Here is a 22789-nt window from a genome sequence, read left to right as displayed (position 1 = left end):
GCTTCCAACTGCCTTAGCAAAGTCCCAGGGTGGATCTACACTCGTGGTTTATAACGTTAAAAAAGTGTTATTGAAATGTGACCCCAGAGGGCGCTGCAGAGCAGGGAGCAGTGGGAAACTGCCCTTAAACGTTAAAAAACGTTTTACTTAATAATGTTTATACAGTCAATATAGGTCCGCCCCAAGATCAATTAGCTGGCTTATTTCTCTAGCAGCCCCCCCCCAAAAAAAACCTTTGTGAAACCTAGGAACTAAGAGAACAAAGCACTCTGCATTTCACAGCTGAAGAAAACTTGTTTGCTTTCTTTTCTGAAGTTTTTTTTTTTAAATTGGATTTTGCAACATAAGCACAAATGAGAACAGCAACACCATTGCAGGTCTTTCATTCCAAAATATAGACCTCAAAATAAAACCCTTAAAATAAGTATAATAAGAAAATGAAAATGAAAACCATACCAAAGAGAATAAATTTAATCCAATATGCCAGGTAAAAATCAGGGACCTGGTAAGAACAGAGTAAGTACAATACAAATCAGGCTAAACTGGAAGTAAATTGGCTAGCTAATATATTCTGATTGTTCAAAGGTAAGTGTGGAAAGGAAAGTGTGCCTGCAAATGAAAATAATTGTAAAATTAACCTATCACCTTAGGGGAAACTGTTTGCAAAATGCATACATTGGTCAGAACTTCAAACAAAAATGTGTTTATTAGGAGGAATTGACATTAAATGCTGTTGAAATGTCATTTTTTAATTTATTTTTTAAATGCAGATTGCTGCAGAAATGTGCAAAACTGAATCTAAGATTGGAAAAATGAGAAGCAGAGAGGAGGGAAATTGCCAGATCCTTCCATCCCTTGTCACGTGCCCAAACAGCCCCATCGCTGCATCAACTGCATTGGCCCCTTCTTTCCCTCTGGGCCCAAGAGATGGTGCTGGTTGTCACTTTGGGGACCAGGGTATTTGAGGGACTGCCTCCTCCTGTACCTCCCACAAACATATAGGGGGGGCTGCAACGTTGCCAGAGATTGATTGGGGGAGGGGGTGCAGCTGATTTGTTCTTTCCAGTCGCTCTGAGCCTGCTTGTCCAGGGCTGCAGTCACTTCCTGGAACTGATGAACAGGGCAGGAGGGTTCTTCACAACTTGGAATATTGAACAACGTGGCGGCCAATCTCTGAGACATTTCTACAGCCTGCATGAAATGAAAAGAGGCAAACTGTTAAAAAAATGTGCTGTCGGCAAATAGAACCACAGAGTCCTCTACTCCAAAGCCTACCGATCTAGGAAACCCCCAACTTCAGCACTTCTGGGAGCAAAGGTTTGGCCAACATGGACACATGTATGGGCTGGAGCTACCAGCTCAGAGTTCCATACAAGCTGAAGTTCGCATAGAGAGAAAGAGATAACCAAGGCATGGAGACACTATTTCTTCTCAAGGTGGGAAGTGATGACATAGGCCAGTTGTTTTCAACCAGTGTGCCATGGCACCCTGGGTTGCCTTGAATGATGGTCAGGGGTGCCACGGGCAAAGCTGTGTCGTTGAAATTCTGCTCACTATTGATCCAGAGTAGATTCCAATGTATAGTTAGCAGAGTTAAAACTCAAACACGTTCCAGGATTCAACCCAAAATAGACCAGAGGCAATTAATATTTCATCCAGCAGAGTTTTACTGAAGGCAAATGAGCATAATGGTCACAAATCCAATACATTTAGGATTGGCACAGTCCGTAAGAAATCCAGTTGCAGCAGACTTAACTTAAACTTACAATAACTTATAATAAGTCTAAACCTTGACACTACATACAGAACAGCACACCAGACGGAAAAGAGATAAAAAGAGAAAGTGAAACCAGGCTCCTTCTGGCCTCACTATTATAATCAGCATGACCTTGACAGAAAGAGATAACAGAACCAGTTTAAGCCAGCTGTACTCAGCTTCTCAGAAGGAATAACCCAAATATCATGGACAGGAAAGATCTCTACACATCAGATCAATACTTTCTGCACTAAGGAATGCAAACTGGCCTCTGTCCCTCTTTCCTTCCCTCCCTCCTCTATGCCCTCTTGTGTCTCTGCCTCCCCAAGGCTTGCACAGCTGTTTGTTGCAGCAGCCCTGGCTATAAGCTCCCCAGGTGAATGGCGCCTCTGGGGCTGGCTAGGGGGTGCTGGTTGCCAGGAGCTGAGGCGACCTCGGAGTAAGGAAGCAAGCGGGCAAGGGAGCCCAGCCAGCCAGTCCTCCAGCCCTTGCTGTTGGGAATGGACAGACAAGTCCCAGGCCCCTGTGGGGCAGTGTGAGAAGGCACCTCTCTTTGGGGCAGAGAGGGCAGCTCAGAGACCAGGGGCAGCAGCAGTAGCTGCCCAAAGGATGCCCAAGGAGAGGGGAGATGAGAGGAGGCTGAGGCAACGCTCCACAAGGGAGGGTGTTTGAAAAAGGGTGAGAGAAGGGGGGAGGATTTACCAGCAAGAGCCATCGACAAACGAAATTCCTCTTTCAAAATCTCCAGAACTTTCCGAAGTCCTTCTTCGCCCTGTTCCAACAAACAGTGATATTGTAAATTATGGATCCAGCATACATCGAATATGGACAACAGCTTTTGAGAGCTGAAAAGGATCTCAGAATTATTTTCCAACTAGGTTGTACGTATGCTATACTTTAGTCTCACAGTTGTCTCTGTTCAAATGGGTTTTGACGGCATTTGAAACGCTATGAAAGCCCATACAGAAACTGTTTCAACAAAATGTTAGCAGGATGGCTGTGGAGTAGAAGGCAGGCTCTCACTTTCTCTTTTATGCCACCTTCAGTACTCTGAAACAAACCGTTGCATGGCTCCAGATATCTAGGCTTCAGACATATCAATTATGTTGACTGATATGACAAAACAGAGGGAACAAAATTCTACAAAGTCGTGAGCCTTGTATGTACATATCCATACAGTGGTACCTTGGGTTAAGAACTTAAATCATTCTGAAGGCCCGTTCTTAACCCGAAACAGTTCCTAACCTGAGGTACCACTTTAGCTAATGGGGCCTCCCGCTGCCGCTGCCACATGATTTCTGTTCTCATCCTGAAGCGAAGTTCTTAACCCAAGGTACTATTTCTGGGTTAGCGGAATCTGTAACCTGAAGCGTCTGTAACCTGAAGCATCTGAAACCTGAGGTACCACTGTATTGCTAAAGGCCAAAACAGACATAATCAGGAGATCTGTAAGAGCCACAATATCGGTATAATACCTCTTCCGTATAGTTCAAGCTCTGGTTTTCCCAGTAGTGATGTATGGAAGTGAGAGCTGGACCATAAAGAGGGCTGATCGCCGAAGAACTGATGCTTTTGAATTATGGTGCTGGAGGAGACTCTAGAGCAGGGGTGTCAAACTCAAATTCATCGGGGGCCGCATCAGCAGTTTGGTCACCCTCAAAGGGCTGGTTCGAGTTCGAGTGTCTTCAAAGCCCATGACACCTTTAACAGCTGGATTAAGTAATGCAGAGCTTCTGGCTCATGGAACACTACACCTTGATTTCATTTGAATACATATATGAATATAAAAATTGTTTCCTGTTTGGCTTGGTGTTTAAGTTACACAAGATGTGCAGGTTTTAATTTTTCTCATTCCCCCAATTTTAATCGAGCATTTGTTTGGATTTTTTCCCCTTTGCTACCTACCCTAAACCTTTGAGGAGGGCGGGAACTGATGGCCGGACCCTGTAATAACATTGAGGAAAAAATTGCATGATGTATAAATACCCTAAAAAATAAACCAATTCCTTATCAGCTTTCCCCCCCATATATAAATTTTTGCAACGCGCACCCTGCGGAAGCCGCGCCTGACGTTATTTACAAAACATGCACTTGCATATCAAATTTGCTTTTGAATCACGAATCCCCAGAGGCGGAGGATGCTGTTCATTGGGCACCGCGGAAACGCGCCTAAAGAAATAAATAAAGAAAAGCAAAGCAAAAGCACGCCGCCCCGAGTATTCACAGGGCGCGCTCCGGAAACACAAGCGCGCTCTCGGTCTCCCTCTCTCCAACGCGCGTGAAGCCGGCTCTGCCCTTCTCCGCGTTCCACCTCGCGCAGGCGTGCTGCGCTCCCGCCGGGACTTATTTCACCCCGGCGAGCCCGAAAAGAAGTTGAGAGCAGCAGCAGCGGCCTCCCATATCCAACCCCGCCCTCACCGTGTCAAATAAGTCTCAGCTAGGTAGCTGGAGGAGGGGGAGGCCGGCGCCTGCGCAGAAGGGACCCGAGATGCCCTGTGCACGCACCGCAGCCCAAGCTTCCCTCACAGATATATATAGACCAGACTACACGGGCCACATGACGAGGTCTGGCGGGCCGGATTCGGCCCGCGGGCCTTGTGTTTGACACCCGTGCTCTAGAGAGTCCCATGGGCTGCAAGAAGATCAAACCTCTCCATTCTGAAGGAAATCAGCCCTGAGTGCTCACTGGAAGGACAGATCCTGAAGCTGAGGCTCCAAGACTTTGGCCACCTCATGAGAAGAGAAGACTCCCTGGAAAAGATGTTGGGAAAGATGGAGGGCACAAGGAGAAGGGGATGACAGAGGACGAGATGGTTGGACGGTGTTCTCGAAGCTACCAGCATGAGTTAGACCAAACTGCGGGAGGCAGTGGAAGACAGGAGTGCCTGGCGTGCTCTGGTCCAGGGGGTCACGAAGAGTCGGACACGACTAAACAACTAAACAACAACAACAAAAACTTGTGTACAAAGCACATTTTATTCTAGAATGGAGACCGAGTACGTACTTCTTTTTCTACATAGTTCACACACAGTCTAGAGCTATTGCATATTTTAGCTTGAGAAGAGCTTCTTGAGAAACTAGTTTTGTTCTGAAAATAAAAGATCATTGCAGATTGATTCTGCATTGCCCACCAGTGTGTCCATTTGAAGACAAATTAAAACTGATGTGAGTTTTCCCAGCAATGGCGGCTCTAGCCATACCTGCCCAACGGCATTGTGGGTGGGTGTGAACCCAGATCACAACCACCGCTTCATTCTTCGCTCTCCTGGGTCATGTGCAGGGAGGAAAAGGCATGCAGAACCTAATCAAGGGGTTGGTTTTCAAATGTGGGTTAAGCGCAGACGCTCCAAGTGTCCCCATTTCCCAGCGAGAGTCCTGGATTTACAGAAGCCGTCCCAGTTTCTGATTTGATCCTGGAATGTCCTGCTTTTCCTTAGGACGTCCCTATTTCCATCAGAGAAATGTTGTAGGGTATGGAGTTATGTAACCCCCAAGCCAAGGAGATAAGGAACTGTACAACCTTTAGAAAACATCTGAAGGCAGCCCCATATACGTCAGTTTTTTAATGTTTATTTTTTTCTTAATTATGTTTTTATACGTGTTGGAAGCTGCCTGGAGTGGTTGGGGCAAGCCAGTCAGACGGGTGGGGTATAAATAACAAAATGATGACGATGATGGAATAGGACGTCCCTATTTTCATCGGAAAAAATGTTACAAGGTACGAGATGACCACACCTGGCCTTGTGGACGGCAGGATCTATATTCGATCTAGACTGGAAGCAGAACGTTGAGGATGAATCCTAATGGTTCTGGACAGAGAAAAGCCTTTGCACAGGGGCCATGCTAATCTTCTCTGTATCGATTAATAACTGGAATACAAAGAGGGAGGTGGGAGGAGGCCGAGGAACCAAGTTAAGAAAGAAGGAATTTGAAAAATGAAACTTTTCTTTGTTTTGTTTGAGTGTTTTTGTTTTTGTTTTTTGAAAACTTTTGTGTTGGTGGGGTGGGGAAGAGGGTTCTCTTTATATGTACTTCTTTGGGTTTTTGTATTTTTTCCTTTTCTTATTATTTTTTATTCTCTTCTCTTTTTTGTATACTTTCTGTTTTGCAGTTATGTTATTGGAAAAATAAATAAATATCATTTAAAAAAAAAAAGAGAAAAGCCTTTGCACTACAAATGTGTTGGTGTGTATGCAGCCTTACCAGCAGAAATTCAAGCCAGCGTGGCAAAAGAAGGGAGGACAGTGAATTTCTAGTTTGCGAATAGTAGGGAGGTCCTGGGTAAAGACAAAATTCTGCCTATGGGCCACATATGCAAAAGATCAAATGCTCTTCTGTACAGTGTGCTGGACTCAACTAACTGGCCCTGCTAGCACAAGCTCATGGAAGGACTTCCATAAGCACAATGGGGCCTCCTCTTCTCCCCCTGCACCCCCAAATTGCCGGGAGGGGCGTTCAGGAGAACCTCCAGGGCTGCATGCGGGGGGAGAGCTGGTTGTTCCACCAGGCAAGAGGATGTGCTGGCGCCGACCGAATGTTCATAACAGGGCGACCTTGAATTCCTCCCACTGGTTCTTATCCTCCACTGAAGGAACTATTCCCGTTATCTTGACTTTGAGAACAGCATGTATGTCTGTCTCGCCCTCTTGCTTTTGGCTTTCCATTACATTTTTTCTACCACTCCCGAGGATGAAGGAATCAGTGCAGCAAAACAATATTGCCACTTCTTTTGCTGAGGAAGAAAGCTAACTGCTCTGCTAAAAAAATAAAGCAAAGAGAAGAGCTATGGCACATAAGAGACCAGGGCTGCAATCTAGCAGGCCCTTTTGCATCCATACAAAAGGAATGAGAACCTGCCTTAAGCCTCAGTTATTGTCTGCTGCCTTGTGCTTTTACTGATGGCTAACATGTTGCTGCCCCTTTAAAGAAAAACAAAATGGAACCAAGGGAAGGGGAGCAGCAGACTCCAGGGCAGTTGATTGGGGGCGCTCTCTCAAACAGCTTGGGTGGGTTCTAGATCAATCATAGCTTGTGAAATATACTCAGAGTCGCAAAGTGATTTCATGCTCTTTATTCAGCTCATAGTGCTGAGGAGGAATGAATGAAAGTCCCCTCAAAGTATCTGCTTTATATACATTATTTACACAATGGGCTGCACATGATTGGCTAATTCTGGAATTCTACTGTAAGCCAATCAGGTTGTGGATTCACTTATATCGGGAGCATGATTGGGTGGTTCCTGCCAACCAATCATACTGCTGCATTGTTCTAGGACCAATCAGACTGCTGCAATTTGGATCCTATTGTTCTAGGACCAATCAGACTGCTGCAGTTTGGATTCTATTCAACTCAGTACATAACACCTTGACTTGTTTGCATCTCCCTAGATAACCCATGTTCCGGGTGTCTTTTACCGTCTGGAATGAATAAATGCAGTAACTCGGGGGGGGGGGGGAGGAATAGCCTATGAGCCTAGTAAAACGATTAGCTATGATTATGCTTTTATATATTTATCTATATCCCCATCTTTTTTCCTAACAGGGATTCAAGGCGGCTTACAGATAAGATAAGAACAGTTGAAAACATAGAGGAAAGTAATTCCATCACTACTGATGGTGATGGCTGTCCCCTCTGGTCTGTAGACTGGAGTGTAGCCTGTACACGGAGCGGGGCCTTCATTTTGCAACCCAAGCCCCCTACGTTGTTTTGCAAGTTGGTTTGGAAGCTGCTATTTTGCAAACAGATCTCCCTTGTAGATGGTAGCCCCAGCCTTATGGGCTTTATTCTGACACGTGGCTTCAGAGTAACAATCAGAATTATGAAGTGGATTGAGAAAGTGGCGCTGTAGCACACGTACCTGGACTGAAGCTTATTGGATAAATCAAGATTGCACTGGTAGAACGATGCACCACGCTGGAGCCCAAAACATGCATGCATTATAAAACCCAAGGCAAGATGTGATGGACCATGTGCAAATGCGAAGGGCAATGCACAAAACCCCGTTTCAGTCACTTGTTTGAAAGGGACCGCTGTTCACCTGCAATTTCTTGCTATATCTTATGAGCCCTAAACGGTTGCTCAGGCATACAAACTGTATATTTATTCACCTTATAGGCCAGACCCCATATAACAGGCCTTCCGATGAAGACGCATTTTGCTCCGAGCGCCAGCGCTTTCAATACATCACTTCCTGTTCGTATCCCGCCGTCCAAATAAACGTCAATTTTGTTTTGGACTGTGGCTACAATTTCAACAAGAGCATCAATCTGCAAAGAAGCAAACGCGAAACACAGAGATGGGAACTGAGGCATCAATGTTCGAGAACCAAGACTTGCCCTCTTATTTCACAGATATCCCTGGAACATGGATCTCTCTTGGAACTCTGGGCTGCATCAACAGGAGTATAGCATCTAGATCAAGGGAAGTAATAGTGCCACTGTATTCTGCTCTGGTCAGACCTCACCTGGAGTACTGTGTCCAGTTCTGGGCACCACAGTTCAAGAAGGACACTGACAAACTGGAACGTGTCCAGAGGAGGGCAACCAAAATGGTCAAAGGCCTGGAAACGATGCCTTATGAGGAACGGCTAAGGGAGCTGGGCATGTTTAGCCTGGAGAAGAGGAGGTTAAGGGGTGATATGATAGCCATGTTCAAATATATAAAAGGATGTCACCTAAAGGAGGGAGAAAGGTTGTTTTCTGCTGCTCCAGAGAAGCGGACACGGAGCAATGGATCCAAACTACAAGAAAGAAGATTCCACCTAAACATTAGGAAGAACTTCCTGACAGTAAGAGCTGTTCGACAGTGAAATTTGCTGCCAAGGAGTGTGGTGGAGTCTCCTTCTTTGGAGGTCTTTAAGCAGCAGCTTGACAACCATATGCCAGGAGTGCTCTGATGGTGTTTCCTTCTTGGCAGGGGGTTGGACTCGATGGCCCTTGTGGTCTCTTCCAACTCTATGATTCTATGATTCTATGATTCCTATCTGCCACCACCATACCAATGCACTGCTAAACATTAATGAAGGCTCTACTCCACCTAGTGTCTGCTCTTTCTATTTATTTTATTGATAGTCTGTCCAGCCAGGCTATTTAAAAGCCAAGAGTATTCTGTTTGGGGGCTGGTCCACACCAGTGTGTACTATGTGTTTGCAGCTGTTTGTGTTGTCATTTAATTTGTGCAATCCACACAACATTACCCTCAAACAACACCAATATTTTCCCCTGCAAAATTCAAGTTTGTGTGATATGAGGATCCAAACGTCAGAGAAAATTGGGTTCCAAGCTGCTCCACTCAGTGTCACAGATTATTATTATTTGTCAGTGTTTTTGGATGGGTGGATCAACCATCAGTTTCTGCTACTCCCTTTTCTGTGGCCATACACCTTTCCACACCTATCACATCCAAAGGTTGCTTAGCCCTGGAAAGATTTAGGCTGCTTCTCTCTGCTGTGTTCAACATGGGGATATAATGCGTGTACTCCTTTATGCAGCCTTTGGGCAAGAAACCTCGGAACGCAAAATGGTCAGAGGTTGGAAGATATCTTCCCCTATTGAATATGCTGTTGATTGCAAGGAAAAAATAGGTATATAAAAGGGAGAATTCCCTGGCTACCAGGATTCTGGTTTGGGGCAGGCACTCTTTGGTGAGAGGAGCCCAACAGAGATTTAAAATCGCAAAATATGCAGCAAAGCAAAGTGTGGAAATACGGGCAGTCGGATCTTTAAAATGTGCCCTTCCAAGTTCCTTTCAAAGTCCCTCTCTTCTCCCAGCATAGAAGAAGACCGTATGTTTGGTAAGTTTAAAAACTGTTTACTTACAAACTCTCCAAAGGTCAGGTTCATGTACATCAGCTAGAAAAGCTGCACAGGCAGCAAACTGTGGCTTAGTCACAGTAAAAATTCCTAAATAATTGGTGCAAATGCTCAAGAGAGGCTTGTTAGAGCCATGAGCTGAACTTGGAGCAACCAGCTCAGACCTTCTCACACACCAAGCTTCTCAGGTACTTCTGAGGTACAACAATAGGCTTGATTACCTTAATTGCAAGATAAGGGGTGTGACCTGGCTAAGCCTGGCAGGACAGTTTACTCTATGGCATTAACCCCTTCATGCATTCATTAGACTTAAGCATGTTGCTTATATGAGGCTGGTTATCCCACATATGCAACATTCTTCTGTGCACTCTGTGGGCCTTGAACCTGCTCCAATAAAGGAGCTTGTTTTCCACCTTCATACTGCACAGACACAAATGATTCTGTTGAACTTGTTCCCCTGCCCTGATTTTCTCCTCCTAGCTGTTTCTGCATTCATTTATCTTTTACATCTCTAAATGTGTCACTAAATGTGCACTCTTGGTGGATTCTCTTGAAAACACAGAACCAAATAAACATAAGGCTTATAAGTCTCTGAAAGTCTTTGTAGACTATGCAAGTCTCGGAAAGAAGCAATGGGTCAGATTCTTATCTGATGAAAACAAGCCGTTAAAGCTTTGTTTTATGACGTCCAATGCTGCCAAAGTGGTCCGCAAACAGACGTAGTGAACAGTGTTTCCGGACATCCCCACTGTTTCGTAGAATTCTTCTGCAGCACAGCAGAAAGATACAGAAATGCTTCATAAACTGCAGATGAATTATTGAAACGACGTTCACTACGTCTGTTTCATCAGATAAGAATCTGATCCATTGCTTCTTTCAGAGACTTGCATTATCTACGAAGACTAAGACTTATGTTTATTTGGTTCTATATTTTCAAGAGAATCCATCAAGAGTGCACATTTAGTGACTTTCAGAGATTTCTGTTTATTTGGTTTCTCATATTGTTCCATGTTCCGTATAGACTATATAAAGAGTTTATTGCATTGTTGTGCTTGGTCATCGTGTTGCCTTGGATATTACTGTTAATTGTTTGCAACACAGGAGTTTAATTGTTTGGTTATTCATTTATCTTTTGACTGATTCAGTTGATATCCTGCTCCTTTGCATTGGTGCACACAACCAAGTAAATCACAGCTGCGGACATGAACAGTTTTGCACATGTTAAGTGTGATAGATTATGACCTGTCCCTTACACTTGCAGGTGCCCCGTCCAGCTGTCTTCCTCCATGGTTGGACACAATAATCCCTTGAACTCCATGGCTCATGGCCAGCTCTGCATCTTCCTTTGTCAGAATTCCCTTGATGATGAGAGGTAGGCGTGTCACTCTCCGTAGCCAGGAGATATCATTCCAAGTGACAGAGGGGTCGATGCTGCCAGCAGGCACCCCATACTCTGAACAGTCTTCACCCTGAAGAGGAGGAGCAAAAGGGAGCATCACTGTTGCTCACACTGTTGGTGCAACTCTTAAACAGATCCCTGCTAGGCTTTGCCATAAACATTTTGAGGTTTTGTTACAATCAAGCACTATGCAAAGGCTGTGAAACAAATGTACAGGGGTACCTCGCGTTACAGACGCTTTGGGTTACACGTTTTCACCTAGAGAATATTTATTAGATATTTTTTAATTATAAAAAGAAAAACAATGGAAAAAAAATACATGGGTTTAACAAACAATACATCAACAATAAATAAAAAAACCAATACAACAATACGACATAAAAAAAACAAAAGCACACATCCAAATTTTATATCTCTATCTTTCACTAGCCTATTTCCTCGACTTCCTCGCACCTCCCTTTTTTGTGTTCTAGTTCAAATTAACTGGTTCAACAAATCCTTTCCCTCTTCTTCAATTTTGTTCTATAATTTATCCTAATACAATTTAACGTTAAATTTTCCACTTTAACACATTAACACTTAATATTCATATAATTCTTAATAACACTTCTGCTAAAACCATATAGCTTCATTCCAATATTCTTCTAACATTCATTAATTTTGCAATATTTCTGTAAATATACTTTAATTTTTTCCCAATCTTCTTCCATCGACTCTTCTCCCTGGTCTCAGATTCTGGGTTACACGTTTTCAGGTTGCGAACTGCGGGACACCCAGAAGTACCGGAAAGGGTTACTTCCGGGTTTCGCCACTTGCACATGCGCAGAAGCGCTAAATTGTGTGCAGACGCGGCGCTGCAGGTTGCAATTGCTACGGGTTGCGGATGTGCCTCCATCACAGATTATGTCCGCAACCCAAGGTTCCACTGTATACCATATTGGCCCGAATATAAGCCATGCTTCTCCCCAAATTCTGACCATGAAAAGTTAAAGTGTGGCTTATATTCGTGACCTTACAGTATGCAGCCAGGAGCGCGGCAAAGCGGTACCCGCCACACACATAGTTCCCCACCCTCTCCTCCAAGGCTGAGAAGGGAGAGAGCGAGGAAGGGGAAAGGCCAATGGCAACACAGTGTGCCAACCCCCCCCCTCCCAGTATGCAGCCAGGAGCAGCGAGGAAGCTTATATTTGGGTATTTTTTCTCTCCCCCCCTCCAGTTTTAAAGCTGTAGCTTATATTCAGGTATGACATATTCGGGCCAATATGGTATATATATATATTGAACTATGGAGCTTTTTGCTGTATGACCTCTTATTACCCCTCTGGTCAGGCTTGGCTATACAGTCATACCTTGGAAGTCGAATGGAATCTGTTCCGGAAGTCCTTTCGACATCCAAAATGTTTGGAAACCAAAGCATGGCTTCTGATTGGCTGCAGGAAGCTCCTACAGCCAATTGGAAGCCACTCTGGACATTCGGGTTCCAAAGACCGTTCGCAACCAGAACACTCACTTCTGGGTTTCCGGTGTTTGGGAGCCAAAACATTTGACTCCCAAGGCGTTTGGCTTCCAAGGTACGACTGTATTCTATATTATTTCCTTTGGCTGAATTTCTCGTTGTACATCTGTTTTGCATGCAAAAGGCACCAGGTTCAATCCCTCGTATCTCCTGGTAGGGCCCCACCTGAAGCCCCCAAGGGTAGCTGCCAGTCAGTGTGAACAGTACTGAGTGATATGAACTGACTTGATCTACGGCAGCTTCCATTGTTGCCTTCATCCTGGGCGGGGGGGGGGGGGCGAAGGAGAGCAGAGATTGGGGTGGGTGGGTGGATGGGATGGTGCAGGGGATGGGCGGTGTCCTGCTTTGCCCTCCCAAAATGTGGGAGGGTATCTTATAAGCTATGGTTTTCCCAGTAGTGATGTATGGAAGTGAGAGCTGGACCATAAAGAAGGCTGATCGCTGAAGAATGGATGCTTTTGAATTCTGGTGCTGGAGGAGACTCTTGAGAGTCCCATGGACTGCAAGAAGATCAGACCTATCCATTCTGAAGGAAATCAGCCCTGAGTGCTCACTGGAAGGACAGATCCTGAAGCTGAGGCTCCAAGACTTTGGCCACCTCATGAGAAGAGAAGACTCCCTGGAAAAGACCCTGATGTTGGGAAAGATGGAGGGCACAAGGAGAAGGGGACGACAGAGGACGAGATGGTTGGATAGTGTTCTCGAAGCTACAAACATGAACCTGACCAATCTGCGGGTGGCAGTGGAAGACAGGAGTGCCTGGTATGCTCTGGTCCAGGGGGCCATGAAGAGGCGGACACGACTATACGACTAAACAACAACAACAAATGTTATAAGGAACCTGCTCTGTTTGCTTTACAGGAGCAGGAGAGACTGCTATCCAAGACAGGCAGGAAGCTGAGTGTCTCTGAAAGCTGTAGACTGAGAAGGCCTCAGAGGCGTGAGCATCCATCCCACTGGGAGTGACAGAAATTTGAGCTAGGAGGATAGCAACGATCCCCCTTGCTCCAGGTTAGAAAATATTTTTCTTTCCCTTGTCTGTCCTCCAGTGGACACCAGCCAGAGTGCAGCAGCTCCAAGGCCTCACAGAGCCAAGAAAGCTTCTGTTTGTTTTGGGTTGCATAGCCCTTGCCTTGAGCAGATGAGACCCATAGTGGGTCCAGTGGTCCAAAAGGCAATTTCTGCATGTGGTGCAGAGGGAGGTAAGGGGCAGAAGGGGCTTGTCAACTTTAGAAAGGTAGCCCATCTCGGAGGAGGAAAACTCTGATGCTCAACCTCCGCTGCCTTGCAGGATATCTTTGGGAGAAGAAAAGGCTGAGGAGCAAGCCCTACACATATCTGGAGTGGACTATGCAGAACTGGCTAAATTGACATATAAACTGCGAGATAAGGACAACTGTGGGAACTTTTCACAAATTACTTAAAAGGACAACAAAATGAATTTGACTCCTTGGCAGGTTTTAATGAAATCATTTTTTAATGAAATGATTTTAGAATGTTGTATTATTTTATTGTTGTTAGCCGCCCTGAGCCTGGCCTTGGCTGGGGAGGGCGGGATATAAATAATTTTTTATTATTATTATTATTATTATTATTATTATTATTATTTTGAATAAACATACACAAATTTATTGATTGATAACATGGCAGACAGATAATGGAAGGATTTGTATATTTTTGTAACATGCAGAGAATAATATGTGTTGAGAAATCATGGAAAGGAACTCAGGGAAGTCTTGGGGGGAGGGGAGGGAGGGTTTGATGGGTGGGTGGGGAAAAGGGGGAGGAAATAATGAATATGATATGTTTTGACATGTTGTTGAATTGCTAATAATTTTTTTTAAAACAAACAAACAAACAAACAAACCAACCAACCAACCAACCAACAAACCTCGAAGGCGCCTTCAAAGTTCTTCAGCTTAACTGCAGACAAGAACCGGAAGTCGTTTCGGATGTCGTTGCGCCTCTTCCCCGTGTAGGGCACATCAGCTGTCAGCACCAGGGCCCGGAAGCCAGCTGCCTCTGCCCTTCGCACCAGTTGCTCCGAGACGGTTCTGTCCCGGTGGATGTAGAGCTGGAACCACCGGAGAGCAGCAGGCGCAGCAGCAGCAATCTCATCCACGGAGCAAGAGGCATAGGAGCTGGCAATGTAGCATGTCTTCATAGCTTCTGCCGCTTTGGAAAAATATGGGGATGGGGGAAGGAAAAGCTGAGCCTAGTATGCTGGGTTAGGCTGCTTAGGCTCATAGAATTACTGAACTGTTGAGTTGGAAGGGACCAACCCCCAGCTATGCAGGAATCTTAGCTAAAGCAGCTATGATTAGTGGATCAGTTCACTAATTCCTGTCATTTGCTTATTTTATTTCCTTATGGTGGAATGGTACTGTTGACAGAGAAAAGAGGGGATTTCAAAAAAAGGATATTTATGTATGCCACTAATGTGGTCGTGTTTCGTTAGCCCCAAAATGGAAAACGAGCGAGGTCCCAACTAAAGAAAAATGGCATCTTAAGTTGACAGAATATGCACAACTCGCAGACTTAACATATAGAACAAGAAGGACATGTGTTTAAAGAAGATTGGAAAATGTTTATTGAATATGTATGGGAGATAATTGTGTCCAGCTGAAAATGCTGGCAGCATTAAGGTAAATCCAACAGCGTAAACAAGTTTTGATGGATGCAATAACGGAACACTGAATGGTATAGTTTTTGTAAAATATGCAGGGATTTATGAGATGTAAAATGAACCACGGAAAGAGAAGAAGGGAAGTCATTGATATCTTAAGGATGTAAAATGAGTATTTTAAACTGTAAAACAGAAAATTTAATAAAAATTATAGAGAGAGAAAAGAGGGAATTAAATGTTCTCAGACATGCAGAAGTATTAGCAGCCAAGCCTCTGCTAAATGGCACTCACTCTGTCTTCTCCATGTTTTGTAATATGGCGCCCTATGCAAGGCCAAAATTTGGCTCCCCCAAATTGATCTTCTCTGTTATGGATCTTCTCAAATTTGTGCCCCCCTTGGCTTGGTGGCCGTTGCAGGGGAACCGCCCCACCCTAAATCTGGTGCTGTGGGTGCAATCTTTGTATTGCTGAAGAGAGCTACAGTCTTCCCTACAAGACTGAGCTGTACACATTGCCGACAGAGTTCCCTGTTGTGCTCTGACGAGGTCCTCTCCGGACCTCTCCAAAGTGTTATTTCAGGCTTGCTTTTTTGCAGAGTGTTTTAAAAGCTTTAATACAATCTGACTGGATTCTAAGGCAAGGCAGCTAGCTTGATGGGAAGGGGAAACCAGGCTTGGATTCAGAGGCATGTCCGTGTGTGGCCCAGCTGCCGCTTGGATAAGGATGTGGATGACATAAAAAACATGCACGCACGGGATGATGCGCTAAATCCACTTTCAGCTGCCCTGTGTGCCCAACCATTGTTTCTCAGCAAGAAGGAGACCCCGGCATACCTCTCGCTGTGCTCAGCTCTCCATCTGGCCAAGCCAACCTATGGAAGCCGGTGGGAGCAATTCCCACAGGGAAGCTGATTTCAGTGCCAAGGATCGTGGTCCTTGTATCCATTGCAGACATGTCGCGCAGAACGCGTGGGCGAAAACGAATCCTGCAGGAAGAATTAGATGTGGGATGTAATCCACTGGGAGCAGTCAAGTACAACATTCATTGTTTTGCTAGAGTGGACATGCAAGGGAATGCTTGGTTCAGCCAGTTGAAACTTCCTGTTCCTCCTGGCCTGGAGCATCCTTCCTTGCATGTGACCAGTGGGTGGGTGTGACCTTTCCAGACCTGATAAAAGGACAAGCCATGCTGCCACCTTCCTTTCTTCAATCTTCTTTTTTGTTCTGAAACATCCTGATTCACCTGCCAGCCAGCAGTCCCCCAGGTTATCTCCCATATGGGGTAAACCTGTTTGTACGTGTTTGTAACTTTAAGCCTAAAGGCTGCCTTCGGGGATCACGCTTTGCTCTGCCTGGTCGTGAGTAAACTTACTTTTTATTGCTTATGAATAAGACTGCGGTGTCTTTATTATTTTAGGAGGGATTCAAGGGGTCTTACCAGGAAAATATTAGAACACATTTCAATCTGGACAAGCCAGATGGAACTGCATATTGTCTTAAGAAACTCACATGAGTTTGCAACTAGTTTCCTGCCGTGTAAAGGGGAATGCATTCTGCTGAGTAAAGGAACTTGCTAGCGCAAGTTAAAGGTAAAGGTACCCATGCCAGTACGGGCCAGTCTTGACAGACTCTAGGGTTGTGCGCCCGTCTCACTCAAGAGGCCGGGGGCCAGCGCTGTCCGGAGACACTTCCGGGTCACGTGGCCAGCGTGACAAAGCCGCATCTGGCGAGCCAGCGCAGCACACGGAAACACCGTTTACCTTCCCGCCAGTAAGCGGTCCCTATTTATCTACTTGCACCCGGAGGTGCTTTCGAACTGCTAGGTTGGCAGGCGCTGGGACCGAGCAACGGGAGCACACCCTGCCGCGGGGATTCGAACCGCCGACCTTTCGATCAGCAAGCCCTAGGCGCTGAGGCTTTTGCCCACAGCGCCACCCGCGTCCCCTTGCTAGCGCAAGTTAGGAAGGCTATTAATCAATGATATATGCTCTCCTGCCACCCTGAACATTCCCACACTAGAAAGAGCTGAAACAGCAGACCGGCAGGTGTTACTTCTGCTGGCAGAAGCCCTGTTGATCTAATCTAATTCAGCCATTCATCCTGACAACTAAACAACTCAGGTATCCCTTTCTATGGAGAATATCCTATATTGCCCTTCCCCTGTTGATGTGTGAGTGCAGCAGCTGCTCTTAGCTTTTCTTCTTTTGAAAAACTTGCAGCAGAGTTTCCTTTTTAATTGAGTATCTTTATTATTTACAATCATTTTCATGGGTCTAATACAAATAAAGGGACGCGGGTGGCGCTGTGGGTTAAACCACAGAGCCTAGGACTTGCTGATCAGGAGGTCGGCGGTTCGAATCCCCACGACAGGGTGAGCTCCCGTTGCTCGGTCCCTGCTCCTGCCAACCTAGCAGTTCAAAAGCACGTCAAAGTGCAAGTAGATCAATAGGTACCGCTCCGGCGGGAAGGTAAATGGCGTTTCCGTGCGCTGCTCTGGTTCGCCAGAAGCGGCTTAGTCCTGCTGGCCACATGACCTGGAAGCTGTATGCCGGCTCCCTCGGCCAACAAAGCAAGATGAGCGCCGCAACCCCAGAGTTGGTTACGACTGGACCTAATGGTCAGGGGTCCCTTTACCTTTAATACAAATAAAATAACATAACCCTTTCTTCTTCTAGCCATCTGGCCAGAGACCTAATGCTGACTCACGCTCATTTGCACACTGACTCTTTTCACTCTCTACACTCTGACCCTTGTTAATCATATGCCCTTAATATAATCTCCTGTTGCTGGGCAGACTTTTCCTGTTGCCTAGCAACCTGTTCAAGACCAATTACCAAGTTTCAATTCCAACATCCCCCAAGTGAATATAAAACATATATAATAAGCTGGCTTATAATCAGTGTGTGAACTGCTTTATTCTAAGGACACTGTGCTCAAATATTTCTAGTATTGTCATATGTTAAGTTCTACTGTTCATTTGTTAATGTAACTTTGTTTTTCCCCCTGTTTTGCATTCAATTATAAAATCCTCATAATTATTATTAAGAGTAATATAAATTAGATAAGTTTGTGGAGATTTTTGGGTAACAAGTTTAATAAATAACAAAAATGGGGGAGGGAAATGTATTATTCAGGATATGTTCATGAAGATTTCCACATTAGCAAATGTACAAAACGCATGGTTGATTAAATAATGGACATTTTATTTTATTTTTCTATTGAAAAACCAGCAACAAACCATCCTTACGTGTTCTGCTCCACTTGGAAAATGGTGTGATAAGTATCAGTGTGGCAATAAGCATTAGAAAAGATAAGAAAAAATTAGCATTAGCCATTAATGCTTATTACTCCACTATATGTGTGTGTGTGTGTGTGTGTGTGTGTGTGTGTGTGTTTTTAGGGAGAATTCATGGAGACTCTGACTGAGGAGTCTCACTGCTTGCACATTGCAGTCCTGATAGCAATTGTGTGTGGGGGGGGGGCATCTGTAACAATTAAATACTACAGAGATTGCTAATTATATTGTTACTGTCACATGGAATTAGGTGCTTTGCTGAATGGCAAAAAAGCTATACTGGGGTCAGGGGTGAATCTAATCTGTTATGTATTGAAGTTCTCACCCTGGCCACCAAGGGTATTGTGTATATAGTTTTCACTCAGGTCCACGTAAGTTAATTTAGGCAGGAAACCCTGGGTTGTTGATGTTCTGACAATGTTGACAGCCGGCTGCCTATAAAAGCAGGCCGGCTGAGCTGTTTGCTGTTCAGTTCAGTTCCAGCTTACTATAAAGAACCACTTGGAGAAATCTCTGTGTCGACTGCTATGTCCAGCCACAACTTAATATAATCTTTGCAATCAAACAAAAGTTATTGAGAGTTCAGCCTTTTTGGAACTTCTCTCATGAGGACACAAAGGGCACAAACCCTTTCATCGCACTGTGAAAAGGCCCTTTTCAACGTAAACACAATGATATTTCAGGGGTGGGGGGAGCAGTGGTGGAGCCAGCTGATCGGGTACTTGGGGCGGTGGTGGCGCCCCAGCCACCCGCAGGACGGGCTGGGGCGGGACACTCCGCAGGTCCTTGGAGGAGTTTGCCTGCCTCCTCCCACTCAGCTGCCCTATAGCTGGGGGGCGGGGGGAGGCAGAGGGTGGACCGTTTGGGGCAGCGCAGAGCCTGTGGCCACCTAAGTCACTGCATCACTCCCAGGAGAGACACGTGTCTCAGGCACGCTACAGGTGAGTGCCTCCCGACATTTTGTCACCTCCCGCAGTAGTGACACCTGGGGCGGCCCAACCCCACCGCCCCTCCCTTCCTCCGCCCCTGGGGGGGAGGCTATTCCTGCAACTGTCCCCAGAAAGCACCAGGCACTTGGAGAAAGCACTTGTGTGGGTGTTTAGAGGCTTGAAATGCTTGCTATTGTGTCTCCCCCACCTTCTGCCCATTGGGTAGACGGTATGAGATTTCTTGGGTGTCTCGATGTGGTCAACATATTTTGTTGCCATAGAAGTGGGATCTGGCTGCAAGGCGTGGAACAACTCTGACACATCTGCAAGTTCAGATCCAGCCACCCTACTGCAATAGCTGCACTGTGCCACACAAGTGTGTGAGAACTGGAATGGAGCACTGAAAACAAAACTTTGAGGGATACAGAGGCATCAGTTCTTCCCAATTTTGTTGCAAACGATTCACTTTCCCAGATCAGACTTCTGTTTTGATAGATACCAGATCAGCCATTTGTGACTGAGTTTAACAAAGTCAGTCGGTGGAAAGAGATTCATGTGAATGCTTGCACCCAGTGCCGGATTTACATATAAGCTAAACAAGCTATAGCTTAGGGCCCCACTTTCTTGCCCCCCCCAAAAAAACCCCTGGATGTACATTTCCAAAATATAAGATAAAAAACAAATAAAATAAAACCTACATACAGCAACAGTGTTTTGTGTTGCGTAGGCTCCTATGATGTAAGTAATGGGCCCCGCCTGCTAGCCTGCTCCCTAAAATATCACTGGTTTGCTCATTTCCACGCATAAAGCATATATTCAACACAAAAACAGTGACAATTTGTTGTTGACAAAGGACACCTGGACATATAAAGGGCCCCATTACCTTCAGTAGCTTAAAGGTAAAGGTAAAGGGACCCCTGACTATTAGGTCCAGCCGTGGCCGACTCTGGGGTTGTGCGCTCATCTCGCTTTATTGGCCGAGGGAGCCAATGTACAGCTTCCGGGTCATGCGGCCAGCATGACTAAGCCGCTTCTGGCGAACCAGAGCAGCACACGGAAACGCTGTTTACCTTCCCGCCAGAGCGGTACCTATTTATCTACTTGCACTTTGACGTCCTTTCGAACTGCTAGGTTGGCAGGAGCAGGGACTGAGCAACGGGAGCTCACCCCGTCACAGGGATTCAAACCGCCGACCTTCTGATCGGCAAGTCCTAGGCTCTGTGGTTTAACCCACAGCCCACCCGTGTCAGTAGCTTAGGGCCTCATAAAATCTAAATCCGGACCTGCTTGCACCGCCAATGTCTGGCGTAAGATTTCAATCCAGCCCGATCTGCCCAGTCCACGATGCTTCATGTGAGCGACCATCTAAATACGAGTGCTAACCTTCCACTCGCCAAAGGTGAGCCTTTATCATACCTTTTGAATGCTTTGAGGTTTTCTTCCAGGGTACTGCATTCATCAGCGCCAGCGGCAACAAAATCCCAGGCATCTTTGGGGAGATGCTGCTTAGCAAATGCCTCAAAGTCTGACAAACAGACCAGGGCCATCTTAAATCAAAGCTGCAGTGGAGAGAAGACAACTATGACAAGTACAGGCTATAAATGAGAGTCATGAAGTTGGCTTGATGGGGAAATGTTCTTACAAACACGCACAGTCTCACAGTCCCCGCTCCCTCTTCTCTGTGCAGATTAGCTGGAAGATACGGGATTCTATGTGCTTTCTGCCCAGAGGTGCTGCCAGGTTACAGGGGGCCCAAGGCAGCGTACCTTCAGAGAACATTATTTATATCAGGGCAATGAATGGAATAACAAATCATCTATTCCAGCAAAATATTAAAACCTAACAAAACATCAAACATTAAAAACTTCTCTATGAAGAGTTGCCTTCATATGTCTCCCAAAAGTCACATAATATAATTAGAACAGAGTCCACTTAGAATACCAAAATTAAAACCCACCTGAACCAAATGGTCTTTCTCTAATAAAACACTGAAATAATTTAAATTACAGCCTTGGAACAAATCACATATGGTGGCAACGGTAAGGGAATAATTTGCATGTGTGAATGAGTCACATTGCACATCAATTCACACCCAAAATGTAGTGGTGTCTCCTTCCACTGCAAATCAAATAATTATCGGGAGAAAGCAAATGCTGAGTCCAGCCACAGATTTTTCAATAACAACCTTTATCCACCGCCCACTGCCCACAAACAACCTCAGGGGGAAAATTACTTGCCTTTAGTGTGAGCAACACCAGCTAGCTAGACCATTGCTTCGGTGCGGATTTTCAGCTGAATGTTGTGCTATGCCTTTGTGAACACAGCCACGCCTTGATTTGTGTTTGGCTGAGGGGAGATGGGGACATTTCAAATTGAATACATCACCGCAAAAGATTAAAGCTTAACTTTCTAGTAAACTTTGGACTGTTTGTGCTGGTCTGAATGTGCTCTCATAACAAAACAGTTCTGCCACGCCACACGCCAGCCTCACATTCCATAGTTCTGGAAGTTTCATCCCAATGGGGTACACGAATCTATGGCAGAAGTGATATCTAAAAGCTGAGGCAGCCATCGTGTGCCTTGCAATGCATATCAAGGGCAAGACCTTTCAAGTTCTGGCACTAGAAGGTGGGCAGGATTTCCCCAGAATTCAGCAGGAAGCAAATTTACTGCAGCCTGGTGAATCCTTCACAGATGGTAAATTGCCAAAATAATTCAGGCTGTAACAAAATTATCTACCACAGATATGTCTCTCCTTCTTCTTCAAGGAGCTTGAGGTGGCTTATATGGTTCTCCACTCATCATTTAATGCCAACCACAGCCGTGTAAGGTAGGTTAGGCTGAGAGGCAGTGATTAGTCCAAGGTCACCCAATGATCTTCATGGTCGTGTGGGGATATGAACCCAGGTCTCCCGGGGCCTAGTCTGACACTCTGACCACTGCATCAACACTGGAATGCAGTGCAAAGCACACTGATTTATTTAAACACAAGCATCAGCATAAGAATAGGAGCATAATTCCCCTATGATAATGCACTTTTGCATGTTATTTTCAGGAATATCTGCATTTCATTCCAGCATACACATCACTCGACTTGCAAAATTCAGAGAAGGGCAGATTTCGAAGGATGGTTGTGTTTCGGTTCTCATATTGTTTTGTAAAGTAGGTTTGCCTATAAATGGGAAATGAATCGAAATTCTCCCCCATTGCTAGTCTGGTGTATGTAAATCTAACGGTTTATACAACTGCTGGTGCATCTGAACTAAGTTTTCATTTCTCCACTACATTTTTATTCTTCCTCTGGCTTGTGGTCTGTGTCATTTGCCTGCCATGCAGCTTCGTTTAATTTCCTGCATCATTAAAGAGGGAACTATTAGGAAAATCCGGGTCTTGCATGTTGCCCCCACTAGATGCCAGTATAGCTCTATAAATCCTTTCATGAAACTGGCATGACCATG

At 45.2% G+C, this 22789-nt stretch overlaps 1 protein-coding gene across 4 annotated transcripts; it reads right to left on the bottom strand.

Moving 5' to 3' along the window:
• Nucleotides 1-301: 301 nt before the first annotated feature.
• Nucleotides 302-21651, bottom strand: HAO2 (hydroxyacid oxidase 2). Of its 4 annotated transcripts, none has more exons than XM_083420496.1 (8): nucleotides 21569-21651; nucleotides 20748-20890; nucleotides 15942-16093; nucleotides 14374-14657; nucleotides 10821-11036; nucleotides 7864-8022; nucleotides 2459-2528; nucleotides 302-1191 (listed from the first exon to the last, which is right to left on the bottom strand). In XM_083420496.1, exons 2-8 carry the CDS (start codon nucleotides 20876-20878, stop codon nucleotides 1136-1138), a joined length of 1068 nt encoding a protein of 355 aa, XP_083276622.1. In that variant the 5' UTR covers nucleotides 20879-20890; nucleotides 21569-21651; the 3' UTR covers nucleotides 302-1135. The 4 variants fall into 4 exon arrangements, with proteins under 4 accessions (XP_083276622.1, XP_083276625.1, XP_083276623.1 ...); XM_083420499.1 differs by having other exon boundaries at nucleotides 14374-14651; XM_083420497.1 differs by having other exon boundaries at nucleotides 20748-21097; nucleotides 21569-21615.
• Between the last annotated feature and the right edge of the window lie 1138 nt (nucleotides 21652-22789).

The sequence above is a fragment of the Podarcis tiliguerta genome (assembly GCF_965153285.1).
Source record: "Podarcis tiliguerta genome assembly, chromosome: 17".
Taxonomy (NCBI): Eukaryota; Metazoa; Chordata; class Lepidosauria; order Squamata; family Lacertidae; genus Podarcis; species Podarcis tiliguerta.
The sequence above is the reverse complement of the archived record's forward strand: the minus strand, read 5'-3'. Positions and strand labels throughout refer to the sequence as shown.